Source organism: Pseudophryne corroboree, chromosome 6, assembly GCF_028390025.1.
Source record: "Pseudophryne corroboree isolate aPseCor3 chromosome 6, aPseCor3.hap2, whole genome shotgun sequence".
Lineage (NCBI taxonomy): Eukaryota > Metazoa > Chordata > Amphibia > Anura > Myobatrachidae > Pseudophryne > Pseudophryne corroboree.
The window spans coordinates 418651986-418669210 of record NC_086449.1 but is presented as its reverse complement, the minus strand read 5'-3'; the positions used below and the strand labels follow the sequence as shown (position 1 = coordinate 418669210).

Genomic DNA, 17225 nt, shown 5'->3' with positions numbered 1-17225 from the left:
GTTGGCTAGGCAATTATGCAAATCAACAATACAGACAGCAGATTGGTGGAAATGATCAGATGACAAAATCCAAGATGGCTGCGCCCATGCAGACACTTGGAGGGAAGTTTGGTTTGTAATCCATGTGAGAATTGAAACAGTAATGGCGACGCCGGCCACAGGAGACAGGAGACGCCAGACTGACAAGCGCACATTTAACCACGCGGGCACAGCGGAGGCCGCGGCTGATGAAATCACCACTCTGACATTCTGCATGTGGAAACTCAGGAACAGCGGAATCCGGTCCTGGAACGCTGAGCCAGCCTTAGGAGGCATCTGAAGGGTAAGTAATGGCGTCCAGATACCCGGATCGTGACAATCTCGCTTTTATCAGGAGATCGTCCAAGTACGGGATAATTGTGACTCCTTGCCTGCGCAGGAGCACCATCATTTCCACCATTACCTTGGTGAAAACCCTCGGGGCCGTGGAAAGCCCAAACGGCAACATCTGAAACTGGTAATGACAGTCCTGTACAGCGAATCTCAGGTATGCCTGATGAGGAGGATATATGGGGACGTGAAGGTATGCATCCTTTATGTCTAGTGACACCATAAAATCCCCCCCTTCCAGGCTGGAGATAACTGCCCTGAGCGATTCCATCTTGAACTTGATACTTTTTAAGTACAGGTTTAGGGATTTTAAATTTAGAATGGGTCTGACCAAGCCATCCAGTTTCGGTACCACAAACAGGGTTGAATAATACCCTATTCCGTGTTGTATTAGGGGAACCTTGATAATCACTTGCAGTTGACACAGCTTTTGAATTGCAGCTAAAACTATCTCCCTCTCTGGGGGAGAAGCTGGTAAAGCTGATTTGAAGAATCGGCGAGGAGGCACGTCTTCGAATTCCAGCTTGTAGCCTTGGGATACAATTTCCATCGCCCGAGGATCCATGTCCGACTGAACCCAGACGTGGCTGAAGAGTCGAAGACGTGCCCCCACCGGCGCGGACAACCTCAGTGGAGCCCCAGCGTCATGCGGTGGATTTAGTAGAAGCCGGGGAGGACTTCTGCTCCTGGGAACTAGCCGTAGCAGGCATTCTTTTCCCTCTACCCTTACCTCTGGCGAGGAAGGAAGAGCCTGCATCTGATACTGTGGTGTTTTCTTTTGCTGTGGGGGAACATAAGGCAAAAAAGTAGATTTACCCGCGGTAGCTGTGGAAACCAGGTCCGTGAGTCCTTCCCCAAATAAGACCTCACCTTTGTAAGGCAAAACTTCCATATGCCTCTTTGAGTCGGCATCACCTGTCCATTGGCGGGTCCACAGTGCTCGCCTAGCAGAAATCGCCATGGCGTTGGTCCTCGAACCTAGTAGCCCAACGTCTCTCTGAGCGTCTCTCATATATAAGACTGCGTCTTTGATGTGACCTAAGGTCAATAAAATGGTATCCCTATCAAGGATATCAATATCAGCTGACAAGGTATCTGTCCAAGCTGCTACCGCACTACAAACCCAAGCCGATGCTATTGCCGGTCTGAGCAAAGCACCCGTATGTGTATAAATTGATATTAAAGTCGTTTCCTGTCTGCGATCAGCAGGATCCTTGAGGGCTGCCGTGTCTGGAGACGGTAGCGCCACCTTTTTGGATAAGCGCGTTAAAGCTTTGTCCATCCTGGGCGAGGATTCCCACCGTACCCTGTCCTGTGCAGGGAAAGGGTATGCCATAAGAATTCTCTTGGGAATCTGCAGTTTCTTGTTTGGAGTTTCCCAAGCCTTTTCAAATAATGCGTTCAGCTCATGAGATGGGGGAAACGTTACCTCAGGTTTCTTTTCCTTAAACATGTGTACCCTCGTGTCAGGGACAGAGGGGTCATCTGTGATATGCAAAACATCTTTTATTGCAATAATCATATAATGAATACTTTTGGCCATCCTTGGGTGAAACCTTGCATCATCGTAGTCGACACTGGAGTCAAAATCCATGTCGGTATCAGTGTCTGCTATTTGGGATAGGGGACGTTTTTGAGACCCCGAAGGGCCCTGTGACACCGTCAAAGCCATTGAATGACTCCCTGTATTATCCCTGGACTCTGCTTTGTCCAATCTCTTATGTAATAAAGTCACATTTGCATTTAAAACATTCCACATATCCAACAAATCAGGTGTCGGCGTTGCCGACGGAGACACCACAATCATCTGCTCCACGTCCTCCTTAGATGAGCCTTCCGCTTCAGACATGCCGACACGCGCGTACCGACACACCCACACACACAGGGATATATTTATATGGAGACAGTTCCCCAATAAGGCCCTTTGGAGAGACAGAGAGAGAGTATGCCAGCACACACCCAGCGCCAACTGACACTGGAAATCAAATTCCCAGATAAACAGTGCTTTTATATATCAATATACACTCACTGCGTCAATTATAAGTGCCCCCCCCTCTTTTTGCCCTCTGTCACCGTGTTCAGCAGGGGAGAGTCCGGGGAGCCAGCCTCTCTGCAGTGTGCTGTGGAGAAATGGATCAAGCTCCGCCCCCTAAGCGGCGGGCTTCGGTCCCGCTCAAATTTTCAATACTGGCGGGGGATTGTATAATCTACTGCCTCCGCAGCCTATATAACTATATTAGCCATTCCTAGAGGTTTATTATTGCTGCCCAGGGCGGCGCCCCCCCTGCGCCCTGCACCTATCAGTGCCTGCAGTGTGTTGTGTGTGGGAGCAATGGCGTGCAGCGTTACCGCTGCGCGTTACCTCAGAGAAGAACTGAAGTGTTCTGCCGCCTTTGAAGTCTTCTTTCTTCTAATACTCACCCGGCTTATATCTTCCGGCTCTGTGAGGAGGACGGCGGCGCGGCTCCGGGACGAACGGCGAGGGTGAGACCTGCGTTCCGACCCTCTGGAGCTAATGGTGTCCAGTAGCCTAAGAAGCAGAGCCTATCATTTAAGTAGGTCTGCTTTTCTCTCCTCAGTCCCACGATGCAGGGAGCCTGTTGCCAACAGTGCTCCCTGAAAATAAAAAACCTAACAAAATTATTTTTCAGAGAAACTCAGGAGAGCTCCCCTGTAATGCAAGACAACCAACACTGAAATCAAGCGCTCTGTCACTCTAATCAATATGCTGCCAGTAACATAGGGCTACTCACCCCTATTAGATTAAAAAATCAAACAAGAAACAAAGGAACTGATGTTACAGCGCATATAGATTAGAACTAAAAAAAAAAATATTTTAAAACACATACAAACATGTACATAAATTTAAATCTATGCAATTTGTACCACCGGCCGGTCAATGTACTCTTTAAATAATATATTTATAAACAAACTAGATACAACATATAATATGACATATTACTCTGTATCCACTTGTAACTCTTAGCAGCACATACTGTGGTAGCTAGAATGTAACTTTTCCAATATTTACTGAAATTTAATAGCACAGTGAGTTCTTCTTTGTGTAATTAGAACAGTCACTTTTGGGATAAGAAAAGCTTTTTCTTCACAATAAATGTGGGCTTAAGAGCTGTTTAACTGTCCCATTTTGGTAGCCAAAGTCCGTTACTAAAGTGAGACTGTGCTTCCTCTAAAAGCATGTCTGGCCAGACAAATAAACAGTAATGATCTCACCACTCCTATTTGTGGATTCTTTCACCAAGAGCGTCCTCCCCGGCTGCTGGTGCTCTACCCTGTATCATGCAGTCATCTCTGGGGGATCGTGAATGAAAGTGAAGGATCCGTGGAGCGTTGTAGCTGGCTATCAAGATCTCCGGATACAGTGGTGCAAACAGCAATTAGATGAGTGAATGACGCGTTTCCCTGCCTCCCTCCGGGTTCAGCGGCGTCATCAGAATGCATTCTGATGAAGCCGCTGAACCCGGAGGGAGGCGAGGAAACGATAGCCAGCTACAACGCTCCACGGATCCTTCACTTTCATTCACGATCCCCCAGAGATGACTGCATGATACAGGGTAGAGCACCAGCAGCCGGGGAGGACGCTCTTGGTGTAAGAATCCACAAATAGGAGTGGTGAGATCGTTACTGTTTATTTGTCTGGCCAGACACGCTTTTAGAGGAAGCACAGTCTCACTTTAGTAATGGACTTTGGCTACCAAAATGGGACAGTTAAAAAGCTCTTAAGCCCACATTTATTGTGAAGAAAAAGCTTTTCTTATCCCAAAAGTGACTGTTCTAATTACACAAAGAAGAACTCACTGTGCTATTAAGTTTTAGTAAATATTGGAAAAGTTACATTCTAGCTACCACAGTATGTGCTGCTAAGAGTTACAAGTGGATACAGAGTAATATGTCATATTATATGTTGTATCTAGTTTGTTTATAAATATATTATTTAAAGAGTACGTTGACCGGCCGGTGGTACAAATTGCATAGATTTAAATTTATGTACATGTTTGTATGTGTTTTAAAATAAAACATTTTTTTTAGTTCTAATCTATATGTAACATCAGTTCCTTTATTTCTCCCCTGTAATGCACCCAGTCTCCTCTGGGCACAGGATCTAACTGAGGTCTGGAGGAGGGGCATAGAGGGAGGAGCCAGTGCACACCCATCTAAAGTTCTTTATAGTACCCACGTCTCCTGCGGAGCCCGTCTATACCCCATGGTCCTTACGGAGTCCCCAGCATCCTCTAGGACGTAAGAGAAATTTCAGTGAGTTTGCCGCTAAATGTAAAGAGGTACACAGTTAGAAAAATCAGCCTTTTACGTGATTGGCACTGTACATTTAGCAGCAACCTTTTTGTAATCCCGTTGGTTCCGCAATCTCAGACTCTATTACATAATCCGCTAAAGGTGTTACATTAATTTAAAATCTGTGGTATAGTATGTTCTTGAAAAATTTTTGAATGTGTTAAAATGTGTACGTAATAAAAATATAATATCCCTGAAATGCAAAATAATCTCACCACTTAGCCACTTGGAGTTGTGCTGATCTGTTCTCACCGCATTGCGTTTTGTCAGACTGCGAAATATGGCGGAGTCAGTGCCCATAAAATCAATATACATTCCAGAGAACAGCTCTTCATCTACAAATAATGATACAATGTTATCTATAAACAATCATATTATACGTGACATAATGGAAGATGTGTGCTGACAATATGTCTGTTTGTTACCAAATATAACAAAAAATACTTGTCTACCTATTAAAACTATTAAAAGTTGGGAAATTAAATGATCATGTGCACGCATGGGATAATTTCTCTATAAATCTGTAAATCAAGAAAAGTCTCCAGTGGATGGGGGGAAAGACGGGAGTGATTTGGGTCTTCATTTTACAGAAAATCTGCTTATCCTTAACACCGTAAGTCCCATGTGTTGTTACATAAAAGAGATCTGATACCTACCGTTTTACAACATGAATAAACCAACACATCATATTTGCTAGAAACATTTCCTTCATCTAATTTACAGTAACAAACACAAGTACAACAGGCAGCATCTTTTGCAATTTATTAACATCTCCCTTTAATGCTGATGATTTTGTTTTACGTCATAATAATCTTGTGTCTGTGGATATTGCTTGGGGCAAGTAGCCCAGTGATTGGCTTGGGCCACTGAATCTCACTTCCTTTTAGATAAATGTCTTATTGTTGTATGCTGTAGTTCTATACTAAATATATCAGAACCATTTAGGATGTCATACTTAACAAGCTCGCACTGCAATTTTATTTCAGACGGTTATAAAAAGGTGTCACTGTTAATACTTTATAAATTGCATACAACATTGAAGGCATCTGGCATGTTACTCAGGCAATTAGTGCTTTTAATGGTTCTTCTGAACTTTTGCACCCATTTCTCAATCCAGGAATAATATAACATTAAACTGTCTCTAGTCTACATACTAGCATAATATTACATGTTGGCAAACAGACATGGTATTTTGCCCAAATACTATTTTTGTCTGTTATTGTCACCTATAAATGCTAAGACCTTTAATGGCATCATTCAAATCAAGTTTATCAACAATATTACACTGCTTACTATTCATTTATGTTTCAAGGAATTTTATTTTATTATTCTTTGACTGTTCTATTTACATTAACTCAGTGACGATACATTAGTGGGGACAGATATTTTGAACATAAAAATAAAGGCAGTCTTGGGGCGTTACTTATATGGACAGTACACAATTCAGAAATTGGTGTCTTGATTCTACAAAAAAATATCAGCCTATACTGTACATATTAGCCTCTATGGGGTATATTTAATAAGGTGCAGGTTTTTAGAAGTGAAGATGTTGCCTATAGTAACCAATCAGATTCTAGTTATCATTTATCAAGCACTTTTAAAGCTAGAATCTCATTTGTTGCTATGGGCAACTTCAAGGGTGGCCTTGAAGTTATGTTCATAAGGAAGAATTGCCAATATTAGCTGACATGATGGACACCAGTGTGTACTATCTGTAAGCCCTGAAGTGATGGCCTTTGCATGGACAAATGTTAGGTTTGCATAATATCAATTCAATGACATTTTACATGTGCACAGTGACATCCTGCCTTCTATACAAAGAAAGAAATGGCCAATATAAAGTTACATCAAATGTGGCCTTTGCTATGACACGGATTCACTTACAAAGGTAAACTAGACTAGTTACCAGCCCGTCAAAATGACGGAACATAAAAGCAATGTCAGCGCTGGCACTTGAATTGCTCCATCTGGTGCCATCTAGTGGCCGCCGGTGTACAAAATACTTTAATCCCCCCATAGGGATGAGGAGCAGTGTTAGCCTTTTATTATATAGTATATTGTAAAGTACATTTAAGTGCATACTCTGGGGTTGTATACAAATCAAACTTATGGGAACGGAATGTAAATGGGACAAGCCATTCGAGAAACAAGACTTAAAGACATAACACCAACAGTCAATGAAGACTTGTCACACTTATTTATAGTCTAAGCAAAATAGAAGTTGTTGTGTCTTGTTTGATTTTGTCTGTTAGTCTGTAGGAACTATAAACATGTGTTCTTAAAGATGTCTAGGTAATACGGGTGTCGAGACTGGAATCTAGGCGGCTGTTGAAAGAAAAACTTTACACACGCAGCTGACCACATTAGTGATGGTAATACATATCTCATATTTTTGCTGCATCTGGGAAACTTTGATTTTCAGTTTGATCACTTTTTAATTGCTTATTCATCAGTTATGTTGATGTTTCTACAATGCACACACTGTCTGTGGCAAGTAAATATTTTGGTACCATTTGTCAATTGTAATTAACTACTAATGGACAAGTATGTAACATTCAAAATGTCTTCCCTTCACAAGATCAAAGAAAAGTGTAATGGGGCCCTTACATCAGGCAGAAATAGGGACAATTCCCCATTCTGTCGATGCGCCCCAACGGTGTGATGGGATATTAAAGGTGCACACCAGGTGTCACCACACCTGGTGATGCCTCTGGGTATTTATTTACATATATATTTTCCAGTAATATTCCAATAATTCAAAAAAATACCATGTATGGTTCTAGTTTAGATACACTAAAATGTTTTTTTTACATATACATTCCCATGTACAGTGTGGCAAGAGAGCTGCATGGAAATGTAAGCATGCAGACCCGTGAAATGATGTTGGTAGTGGCGTTGACAAAATAACAGTATGGTACGACGTGTCTGCTATATATATTTATTAACAGTTTCTTAAATAGCGCAGCAAATTCCATTGCGCTTTACAACTGGGTTAAATGCTTAAATATGTAGTGGAATCCCTAGATGGTAAGGGGGAATTAAAACTAAAAAACAACTGGTCACATACATTTCTAAATTGAATACCTCCTTTAATAAAAAAACATTAAAAAAAACACAGAAATATCTCCTAAAGGAATTAAAAAACATTTAACGGATCATATTATAAAATTTTGATATAGCCATTTGTATTTGTTTTGTAATATTTGTATACTTACTGATCATAACAGAAACGGTGTTTACTTTTGGGTTAAAAGAACAACGTCCTTTTCCAGATTCATTTTTGTAATCAATTAAAAATATGCGGTCCTACAAATAAAGGAATACGATTTTACAGAGTAAGATTTTACATGAATAAGACAGTTATGCAGATACCTCTCTGGTACAAAGGTATGGTATTGTAATACTTAAATTATGCTACAATCTGATTCCTTGTCTATCAATCCTGATTTTTAACATAAACAAACTTTAACATATTAATGAGTGACTGCACTGTATTGCAACACAATCTGTAAATGGAAATCCCAAGTGATTTAACGTCACTGACCAGCTACAATATATAATACTGTTCTAGCCAACAAATCTATAGCACATGCTTTTAAATGGCCTTTTGTTCATAAAATCATGAATAGCGTCTTTGATTTTTAGCGTGACTGTGCAGAAAGAATGTTTCCTGTGACCTTTCCTAAAGTACATTCTTGCAGTGTCAGACGTAACCTAGTGCAGAGGGCAGATTAGTAAATGCCTCTAATGTCTCCTAATAGAAGAGGAATTCATCATTACCAGGCTATATATGCATTTTGCAATTTGGGTTATGCTTGGTAGACACAAATAGGAGGTCAGACTTCATACTAGAACTTGGAAGAAATTTGTACCAAAGAGATTTTTCACTTTTAAACACGTGATCTATTAGAGTGAGTAAAATATAGTGCACTATCTCACTTTTAGCCTCTTATGTTTCACCAAGACCTTTAGCTGACTCAACAATGACCAGGATTTTATAACATAGGATCAAGAAAATCATCAGTAAAAACCCCCATTTGGCTAGAATGTAATGTTGATGAATGTTGGTGTAGAATGTTTGTCCCTTTTTCATGAAGAACTCACATGACCAGAATGTAATGTTGCATGGATTTAACCAAAATGTAATATAGCTCCCTTGTAACCAAAGTCAATCACTGGAATCCCAATGCATAAACATACGCAAAGGGAAGGAGGGGGGGGGGGGGTCCAGTTGGCAGGAATCCCCCTTCCCCAGAGCCTGGCAAGTGACCGCTATATGCAGTATAAAGGGCAGAATAAAGCGGCTGCACATGCCCAGTGGCATTAGATTTTCCTAACAAGTCTGCTGTGTGTGTGTCTGTGACTCTGAGTGCTCAATCCTGCGTTTGTCTCTGTTACTTAATCAGTGTACAACTACAGTAACCCTGAACCCTGGCCAGATCTACTTACTGTTCCCTACTAATGCTGTTCTCACTACAGCAAACCAGTGGGGATCCGCAATCTACCCCTCATTCTAAACACAGGACTGTCTCTGGTAAGAGTGCTGTGTCTCCATGATCTCCAAGAGTCTAAAACAATATCTCAACTTGGCTGTTTGTGATCCAAAGAGGGTATACGGATAGAATTCATACCAAACGGAAGCAGCCAGGAGGATAACTGGAAGGAACACTGCCTGATTGGAAATAATAGAGGAAAAGTAGCCAGCATTCCACTCACAGTGTTGGCTGCTCTCCAGGTCATGTTTTCTATGGCACTTTACAATGTGGCTGCTTGGTTTTGCTGTGAGTGCGTTTGGTGCATAAAAATCAGGAGGTGCTTCTGGGCGCGGAGACAGCAGTATCTGGTGTGAGAACTGCTGAGCCAGGCAAAGATTTTTATTTTTGTCATTGTTAAATTCAATACAACACTGCTTTGTGCACTGAATTGTACCCGAATACCAAAGCAGGAATCAGCTAGGTTAAGTATATACTATTCTAAAAGCCTTGGTGAAAGCCACAGAACAAGGGCAAAGAGAATTAGCTATGTGTATAGTAAAACCTGCATTAGGGCACAGACAAGCTAACAAGTCCTGTATTAATACTGTGTTTTTAGATTACTTACATCAGTGTTTAAGAGACGGGCACAGAAACAGCTACTGTAGCACAGTGACGATCAGTGAATTTGGTATATAGCTTGGTCACTTGCAACATTTTCTAACAAACGTACATCAGCTTTGTGCTGGGAACATCAGATTTTGAATATAAAAATATGGATATATGGAGATAGTCACATATTTATGATATGATTTTAAAAAAAGTATTTAGAAAGCAAATGCAGATAATCTACTTTGCCTACAGATATTTTGAGATCTAAAGTCAGTATAAAGGAAGTGTATTAAACCTTAATGGTGTGTACACACGGTGAGATTTTTTCTTTCGATATTGACCATAAAGTCAAAATCGTAAGAAAAGTTAGTGCAGATCGCAAGGTGAAAGTCACCTTGTGATCCCAATGCGATATCGATGCGCGGTCCCGCGAGGTCGGTATCGCAAGCCTAGATGGACTGTGCAGGCAAGTCAATTTTGGCTATCTAATATAAAAGTATAGTCAAAATTGACACTTAGCCAAAATCGTACAAAGCCAGTATCGCAAGTACACTCATCTATGCTTGCGATACCGACCTAGTCCTTATCGCATAGTGAGAATCGGGGTTAATCCAAATCTCACCGTGTGTACACACCTTAAGGTCATATAATGATGAGAAATAGGTTTCAATAAAACACTTTATTAACTTATTTGAAGTTACTTATATTACCTTTTCTAATTATATAATAATGTAACAATATGTCCTTTGCGCCGTTAGCCTTTTAAACAGGAGTGATACTATAATACACAAAGTAATGAGAAGATATTTCAATTTGCAATTTGAATGTGAATCTTATAAGCATAAATAAAACAACTGGATGCAACAAAAACTACTTTGCTAGTTGGCACTGATCAATGGTTTTGCCTTGTAAGTGATTGTCTCTTTAAAAAAACATTCGAGATCAGCCGGCATCCTGCACCTCCGGCGATCTTAGACTCCATTATATTCTGCCGCATATATCAATTATTTGGTCTAATTCTCACAAAGTATATGTGTGTATATTTTAAAATGTAATTTTCTATTAGCTCCTGAACGAACTTTGTTGTTCTATATTCAGGGCTGCTACAAAAAATAATTCCGTCCCGCTATACTTTAAGGGGGCATAACCAATCGTGTGCATGGACATGCATCGCCTTGTATATCGGGTACCCATGGAGATAGATGGTATAGCAGTATAATGCCAGAAGAGAAGTAACGCAGTAACAAACGCAACAAAGCTAAAAGAGGACACATCTGTAGTTACATGTATAAAGAGTTCAATTTCTATTTTACATTGCACATTTGTTCCACGTTTTTTAAATACTGAAAATCAAAAATCTATGTTTCTGACAAAATATATGAGGCTATAAAATGTGATGATTTTTTAGACATATATATTTCTGAAAGATGTATCAAATAGGAAGGGTAAGAAGGTTCTAATCCTAATAATGATAACAGACTGTACCTCAGACCTGCGGCCTCGGTTGACATATGTGCAAATAGGACTGAAGGCTCCGCTTCCACAAATGAACAAATGGGTTCGGTTGAAGCTTTGAATCACACGTACAAAATTACCGCAGCCATGCTTGAAAAAGAAATAAAAAAATTAAAAGTTAATATACTGCTGAATAATATATTCAATGTAATATACAGGACTGGTTTAGTAAAAGATAATGTAACATCTTAATAATACGTTGGTTTAGTAATAGATAATGTAACATCTTAATAATACAGTCAACACTACAACATGAGGTAAAAATGGTTTACTATATACAGTACATATGCATGTGTAACGATACATGTTTTTTAAATTCCTGAAGAAGGAAGAATTTGCTCCATAATGTTTTATGGATTGAAGATAAAGTATAAACGATTCATGTGATACTGCTAGGGGCAATATGTTTTTAAACACACTTAATGATAACTACTTAGTTCAACTAATAACGAATTGAACCAACTAGGTACAATGCAATCTTAGACCTGGTATTAACGAACAATGGGGATTTGGTATCAGGTATTATAGTAGAGGAACCCATAGGAAACAGCGACCACAATATGGTCACATTCAATATCAGTTTTCATAAACAGCCCTATACTGGCTCAACTAGGACTCTAAACTTTAGCAAAGCGAATTTTGAAAAGATGAGGGTATTTTTCAGGGATATTGAATGGGAAGGTTTGTTTTTAGGAAAAAATACTACGGAGAAATGGGAGGTACTAAAATTCCTGCTAGCTAAAAATACACTCAAATTTATTCCTACGAGCAGCAAAAAAAGGAATAAAAATCATAAACCGATGTGGCTTAACAAAAAGACAAAGGAACTTCCGGGCAAGAAAGGGCGAGCATTTAAAAAATACAAATCTGACGGGGAAGCAGAGTCATTTCAGCACTATAAGGAATGTAACAAAATAGGCAAAAAGGAAATAAGAGCGGCTAAAGTAGAAACAGAAAAACTAGTAGCAAAGGAAAGCAAAGCGAATCCCAAAAAAATCTTTAAATGCATTAATAGCAAGAGATTAAAGAAGGAGAGTATAGGCCCTTTAAAAGACAAGTTGGTAGTCTTAAGCAAAAATGATAATGACATAGCGGACACACTAAATGAGTTTTTTTCAACAGTATTTACTAGAGAGGACCCAATTCAGGGACTAACACATAATCTCAATAATGAGAATATCCCACTGATAGGTACTTATTTAAGCGAGGAAGTATTCTGTGACCGATTAAAACATTTAAAGATTAATAAGTCACCAGGTCCCGATGGTATTCACCCAAGGGTTCTAATGGAGCTTCACTCTGAACTTGCAAAACTGCTATTTTTGATCTTTAAGGATTCAGTAATATCAGGTATGGTGCCCAAAGACTGGTGTATAGCAGAAGTAGTGCCTATATTCAAAAAGGGAAGTAAAGCTGAACCAGGTAATTATAGACCAGTTAGTCTTACATCTATAGTGGGGAAAGTATTGGAAAGTATTCTAAGAGATAGTATTCAGAAGTTCCTTGAAGTCAATAAGGTCATTAAAAGGAATAAACATGGGTTTATGAAGGACAGATCCTGTCAAACCAACTTACTTGGCTTTTATGAAACAGTAAGCGCAAACCTAGATCAGGGTAAAGAGGTGGATGTAATCTTTTTAGATTTTGCCAAAGCATTCGACACTGTACCACACATGAGACTTATCTACAAGCTACAAGAAACAGGGCTAGGAAGCACAATATGCACTTGGGTCAAAAACTGGTTAGATAATAGGGAGCAGCGCGTTGTGGTTAATGGATCTTTTTCAAATTGGACTGAAGTGCTAAGTGGTGTGCCACAAGGCTCAGTATTAGGACCGCTATTGTTCAATATTTTCATTAACGACCTAACAGAAGGTCTAGAGAGCATGGTGTCAATTTTTGCAGATGATACCAAATTGTGTAAAGTTATAAATGCGGAGGGGGATGCTGAGTCGCTTCAGAACGACTTAGTTAAATTAGAAGCTTGGGCAGCGAAATGGAGAATGCGCTTCAATACAGACAAGTGTAAGGTAATGCACTGTGGTAACAAGAACAAAAATCACACCTACCTACTAAATGGGGTAAAATGAGGAGATTCTGTACTGGAAAAGGACTTTGGTGTCCTCATAGATAGCAAACTAAGCTGTAGTACCCAAAGTAGGACTGCAGCATAGAAGGCTAATAAGATATTAGCATGCATAAAATGGGGAATTGATGCTAGGGACGGGAGTATTATACTCCAGTTATATAAATCACTTGTGAGGCCACACCTTGAATACTGTGTACAATTCTGGGCACCTTACTACAAAAAGGATATCCTGGAGCTAGAAAAGGTTCAAAGGCGGGCAACCAAACTAATTAAGGGTATGGAGACGCTGGAATATGAGGAAAGGCTTGCAAGACTAGGCATGTTTACACTGGAAAAGAGGAGATTAAGAGGGGACATGATCAACATTTACAAATATATAAGGGGACAATGGGGGGTAATTCTGAGTTGATTGCAGCAGCAAGTTTGTTAGCAATTGGGCAAAACCATGTGCACTGCAGGTGTGGCAGATATAACATTTGCAGAGAGAGTTAGATTTGGGTGGATTATTTTGTTTCTGTGCAGGGTAAATACTGTCTGCTTTATGTTTACACTGCAATATAGATTTCAGTTTGAATACACCTCACCCAAATCTAACTCTCACATGTTATATCTGCCCCTCCTGCAGTGCTCATGGTTTTGCCCAACTGCTAACAAAATTGCTGCTGCGATCAACTCAGAATTAGGCCCAATATACAGATCTTGCGCAGGACCTGTTTTTGGTTAGATCAACACAGAGAACTCGTGGACACTCGCTCAGGTTAGAGGAGAGGAGATTCCGCACAATATGGCGTAAAGGCTTTTTTACGGTAAGGACGATACGTGTTTGGAATTCCCTGCCTGAGGGAGTTGTAACGGCTGACTCAGTCAACACCTTTAAGAATGGGTTAGATAAATTCCTAATGGATAAGGATATCCAGGGTTACATGGCATAGTCACGCACTATGGTTATTATAAAAAAGAGTGGTAAAACGTAACGGCAGTTGTCAACTTCAGTCAAAATTGTATACAAAATAATCGTGCATAGGAGACCACAAATAGGTTGAACTCGATGGACAGTTGTCTTTTTTTAACCTTAGATACTATGTTACTATGTATAATTACCTTTTATTATCTTGATGCACATTAGATGTTGTAACTGTCTACTTAGAATCTTCATGGCTCACTTACCAACAATACATTTAGGAGTAATAGTTCATATCTCCCAAAATTAGGAAAGTAGAAATTGGAATATTGCTGGGGTTATGGCCACAATCACAGTGTGCATTACCTCCACTACTACATGTGGCCCCAGGTCAAGCAGAGTGGGATATGACATTGATGGCTTAACATCAATGTTTCTATTCATGTTACCATCAACACATGATCATTAAAATTTCATAAAAAATATGTTTTGACCTCAAATTATAAATGTTTTGAGATTTAATCACTAGCTCCTGAGACATGGTCAACTTTAACATCAACCTCTGGTTATCGATATCCGAGGTAACATTGGTGTTCAGTGCCCATTTCTAGCCACTACAGCACTTCCTGCTTCGCCTGATTACCGCAGGAAGCTACATCGACAAGATGTATTAACATCTTGTCTTCCAGAGTGGGGGAGTGAAAACTCCCCCCTCTGACAATTCCCGCCTGAGTACATCAGCCTAGTGCTGATGCGCTGGGTCTCTCTGAAGTGTGCAGTGTCCAGTGTGCATGTGCGAGATCTCGCTACTATCGAGAGATTTCCTGTGCAGCCCGAACTGGCTACCACCACAGCCAGGGACAGAACAGTCTCTGCACTGGTGTATGGGTAGTGACACCTGCAGGTGTCAAAATCAATACCTGCAGGTGTTGGTATGGTCAGTGCAACTAACCACTCATACATTGGCCCGCATAACGGCGCTGCTATCGCCGATAATGACAGGGGAGCATAGCGACCCTGTCATGTTCCACACACTGCCACATTCATATATGGGGGAGAAGCAGTATCAGTGCACATAACATGGGCTGATACCATTTCTCCCCTATACTGACAATTAATACATCTGCCCCTCAGTCCTCAAGGAGCACTAACAGTGAAGGTTTTAAAGATGTCCATGGCTCAGCACAGACTATTAAATCAAATTGACTGAGGTACTAACTAAGTCACCTGTGGCCAAGCATGGATATACTATAAAAATGGACTGTTATTGCTCCTTGAGGATCAAGTTTTGGAACCACCGCTCTAGACATCTCTCCCAGCGTCCCAACAGATATGCCCCCTACACATTCGGCGATCCACCGCCGAGCTTCCCGACGGCGGATACGGCCGACCGGCGGCGGGGGGCGGGAGTCGAGTTTCTTCACTCCCCGTCACCCGGCTCCATAGTACTGCATGCTACTATGGACAAAATTGTCCATATTGGCCTGCATGCATAAGCGACCCGGCACCATCGATGAACGAGCGCCGAGCCTACACACTGACCGATATGAATGAGTTATCGTTCATTAATGAACGAGAATGTTCCGATCGTTCAGTGATATCGCCTAATGTGTAGGGCCTATCAGGATGAACATACTGATGGGACAGCACATGTAAACGGTTTTTAATATATTAATTTTATTCACTGTCATCACACAGCACAGTATCAACCACACTGAAAAAGATAATTTTAGCAAATCAGTCATCAAAGGTGAAGAATTTTTTTTTTAAGGCATAAAAAGGTTGCATGAACTTTAAACTTTTTTCATATTTTGTTACTGAATTCTGAAGCTATGCCATGAGTGAAGGAAAACTTTGCCTCATGGTGTGCTTCATAATTCCAGGAGCACCTCCAGCCTTGGTAATGAAAATATAGAGTTTTCTATTAGATAAAAGGTGGCTGGTTTTCAGTTAAATTAACAACCTTAAATATTGAATATCTATAAGTCTGGTGCAGGATACAACTCTATTTGCAGAAACTGTGTTTTGGGATTTACTATGCAGTCTGATAGTGGACCGCTAATATCGCGCCCAGTTTGCATTGCAAATGCGATCAATGATAAATGGTCCCCTTAATCTTAGTGCACAGTCCCAAATAGTGGGCCTGATGCTGAGTCAGTGGATGTAATACATCAAAGCAGCTGTAATCGTTCTCTAGCATATAGTAGTTACTGTGGACATATAATCATCATCATAGCTTTTCACCATGAAGTACTACATTACAGAGGCTGGGGCATTTGTAGTTCACCTGAAGTGATAAATGCCAGCAGCAAATGATAATCTCCACTTCTGGCAACATCTCCACTTCTAAAAACCCACACTTTAGTAAGTATACCCCTAAGACTCATTTGCATGTAATTGTCTGTGAAGGATTGGATACATTGAAACAAATCTCATGATGTAGAGTTACTTAGTGTGCCTTGTTGTTCAGCTGACACAGAAGGTGGTATCTAATTTGGCACTATTTTCTTCCTCTACTCAAACTGCCTAAAGGGCCCCATACACTAGAACGATAATGCCCGATTTCATCAAATTTCGGGCATTCGGGCCGATATATCGGGTGAAATTGGGCATTTTGGATGTGTTTCCAATCCGTTGCGCGTTCCCGTGAGGATCGGATCGGCACCCCTAGATCGTTGGTGCTGCACCCGTGATATGTCGGTTCCCGCAGGCATGGCTGGGATCGCATACGATATATCGCATGCAAAATGTACCAAATCATAAGAAATTGTATGGAACCACTCCCGGGAAGCGCCCGGGAGAGTTCAAGAGAAATCGCCCATGATTTTAGCCTTCAGACATATCGTTCTAGTGTATGGGGCCCTTTACACAGTTGTGCTAATGTAATAGAATGCTTGTGCTAATATAATGTACACAAACACTGTAACCTTCACCACTACATATAGAAGTAAAG

The 17225-nt window shown here is 40.5% G+C and overlaps 1 protein-coding gene across 1 annotated transcript in view; it reads right to left on the bottom strand.

The window, feature by feature from the left end:
- Positions 1–17225, bottom strand: part of SEMA3C (semaphorin 3C) — a 265500-nt gene that overhangs the window by 103042 nt on the left and 145233 nt on the right. Inside the window, exons 5-7 of the mRNA XM_063926949.1 lie at positions 11253–11372; positions 7899–7989; positions 4899–5018 (exon numbers count right to left, since the gene is read on the bottom strand). Coding sequence (XP_063783019.1) covers positions 4899–5018; positions 7899–7989; positions 11253–11372 — 331 coding nt within the window. The remainder of the gene's footprint in view (positions 1–4898; positions 5019–7898; positions 7990–11252; positions 11373–17225) is intronic.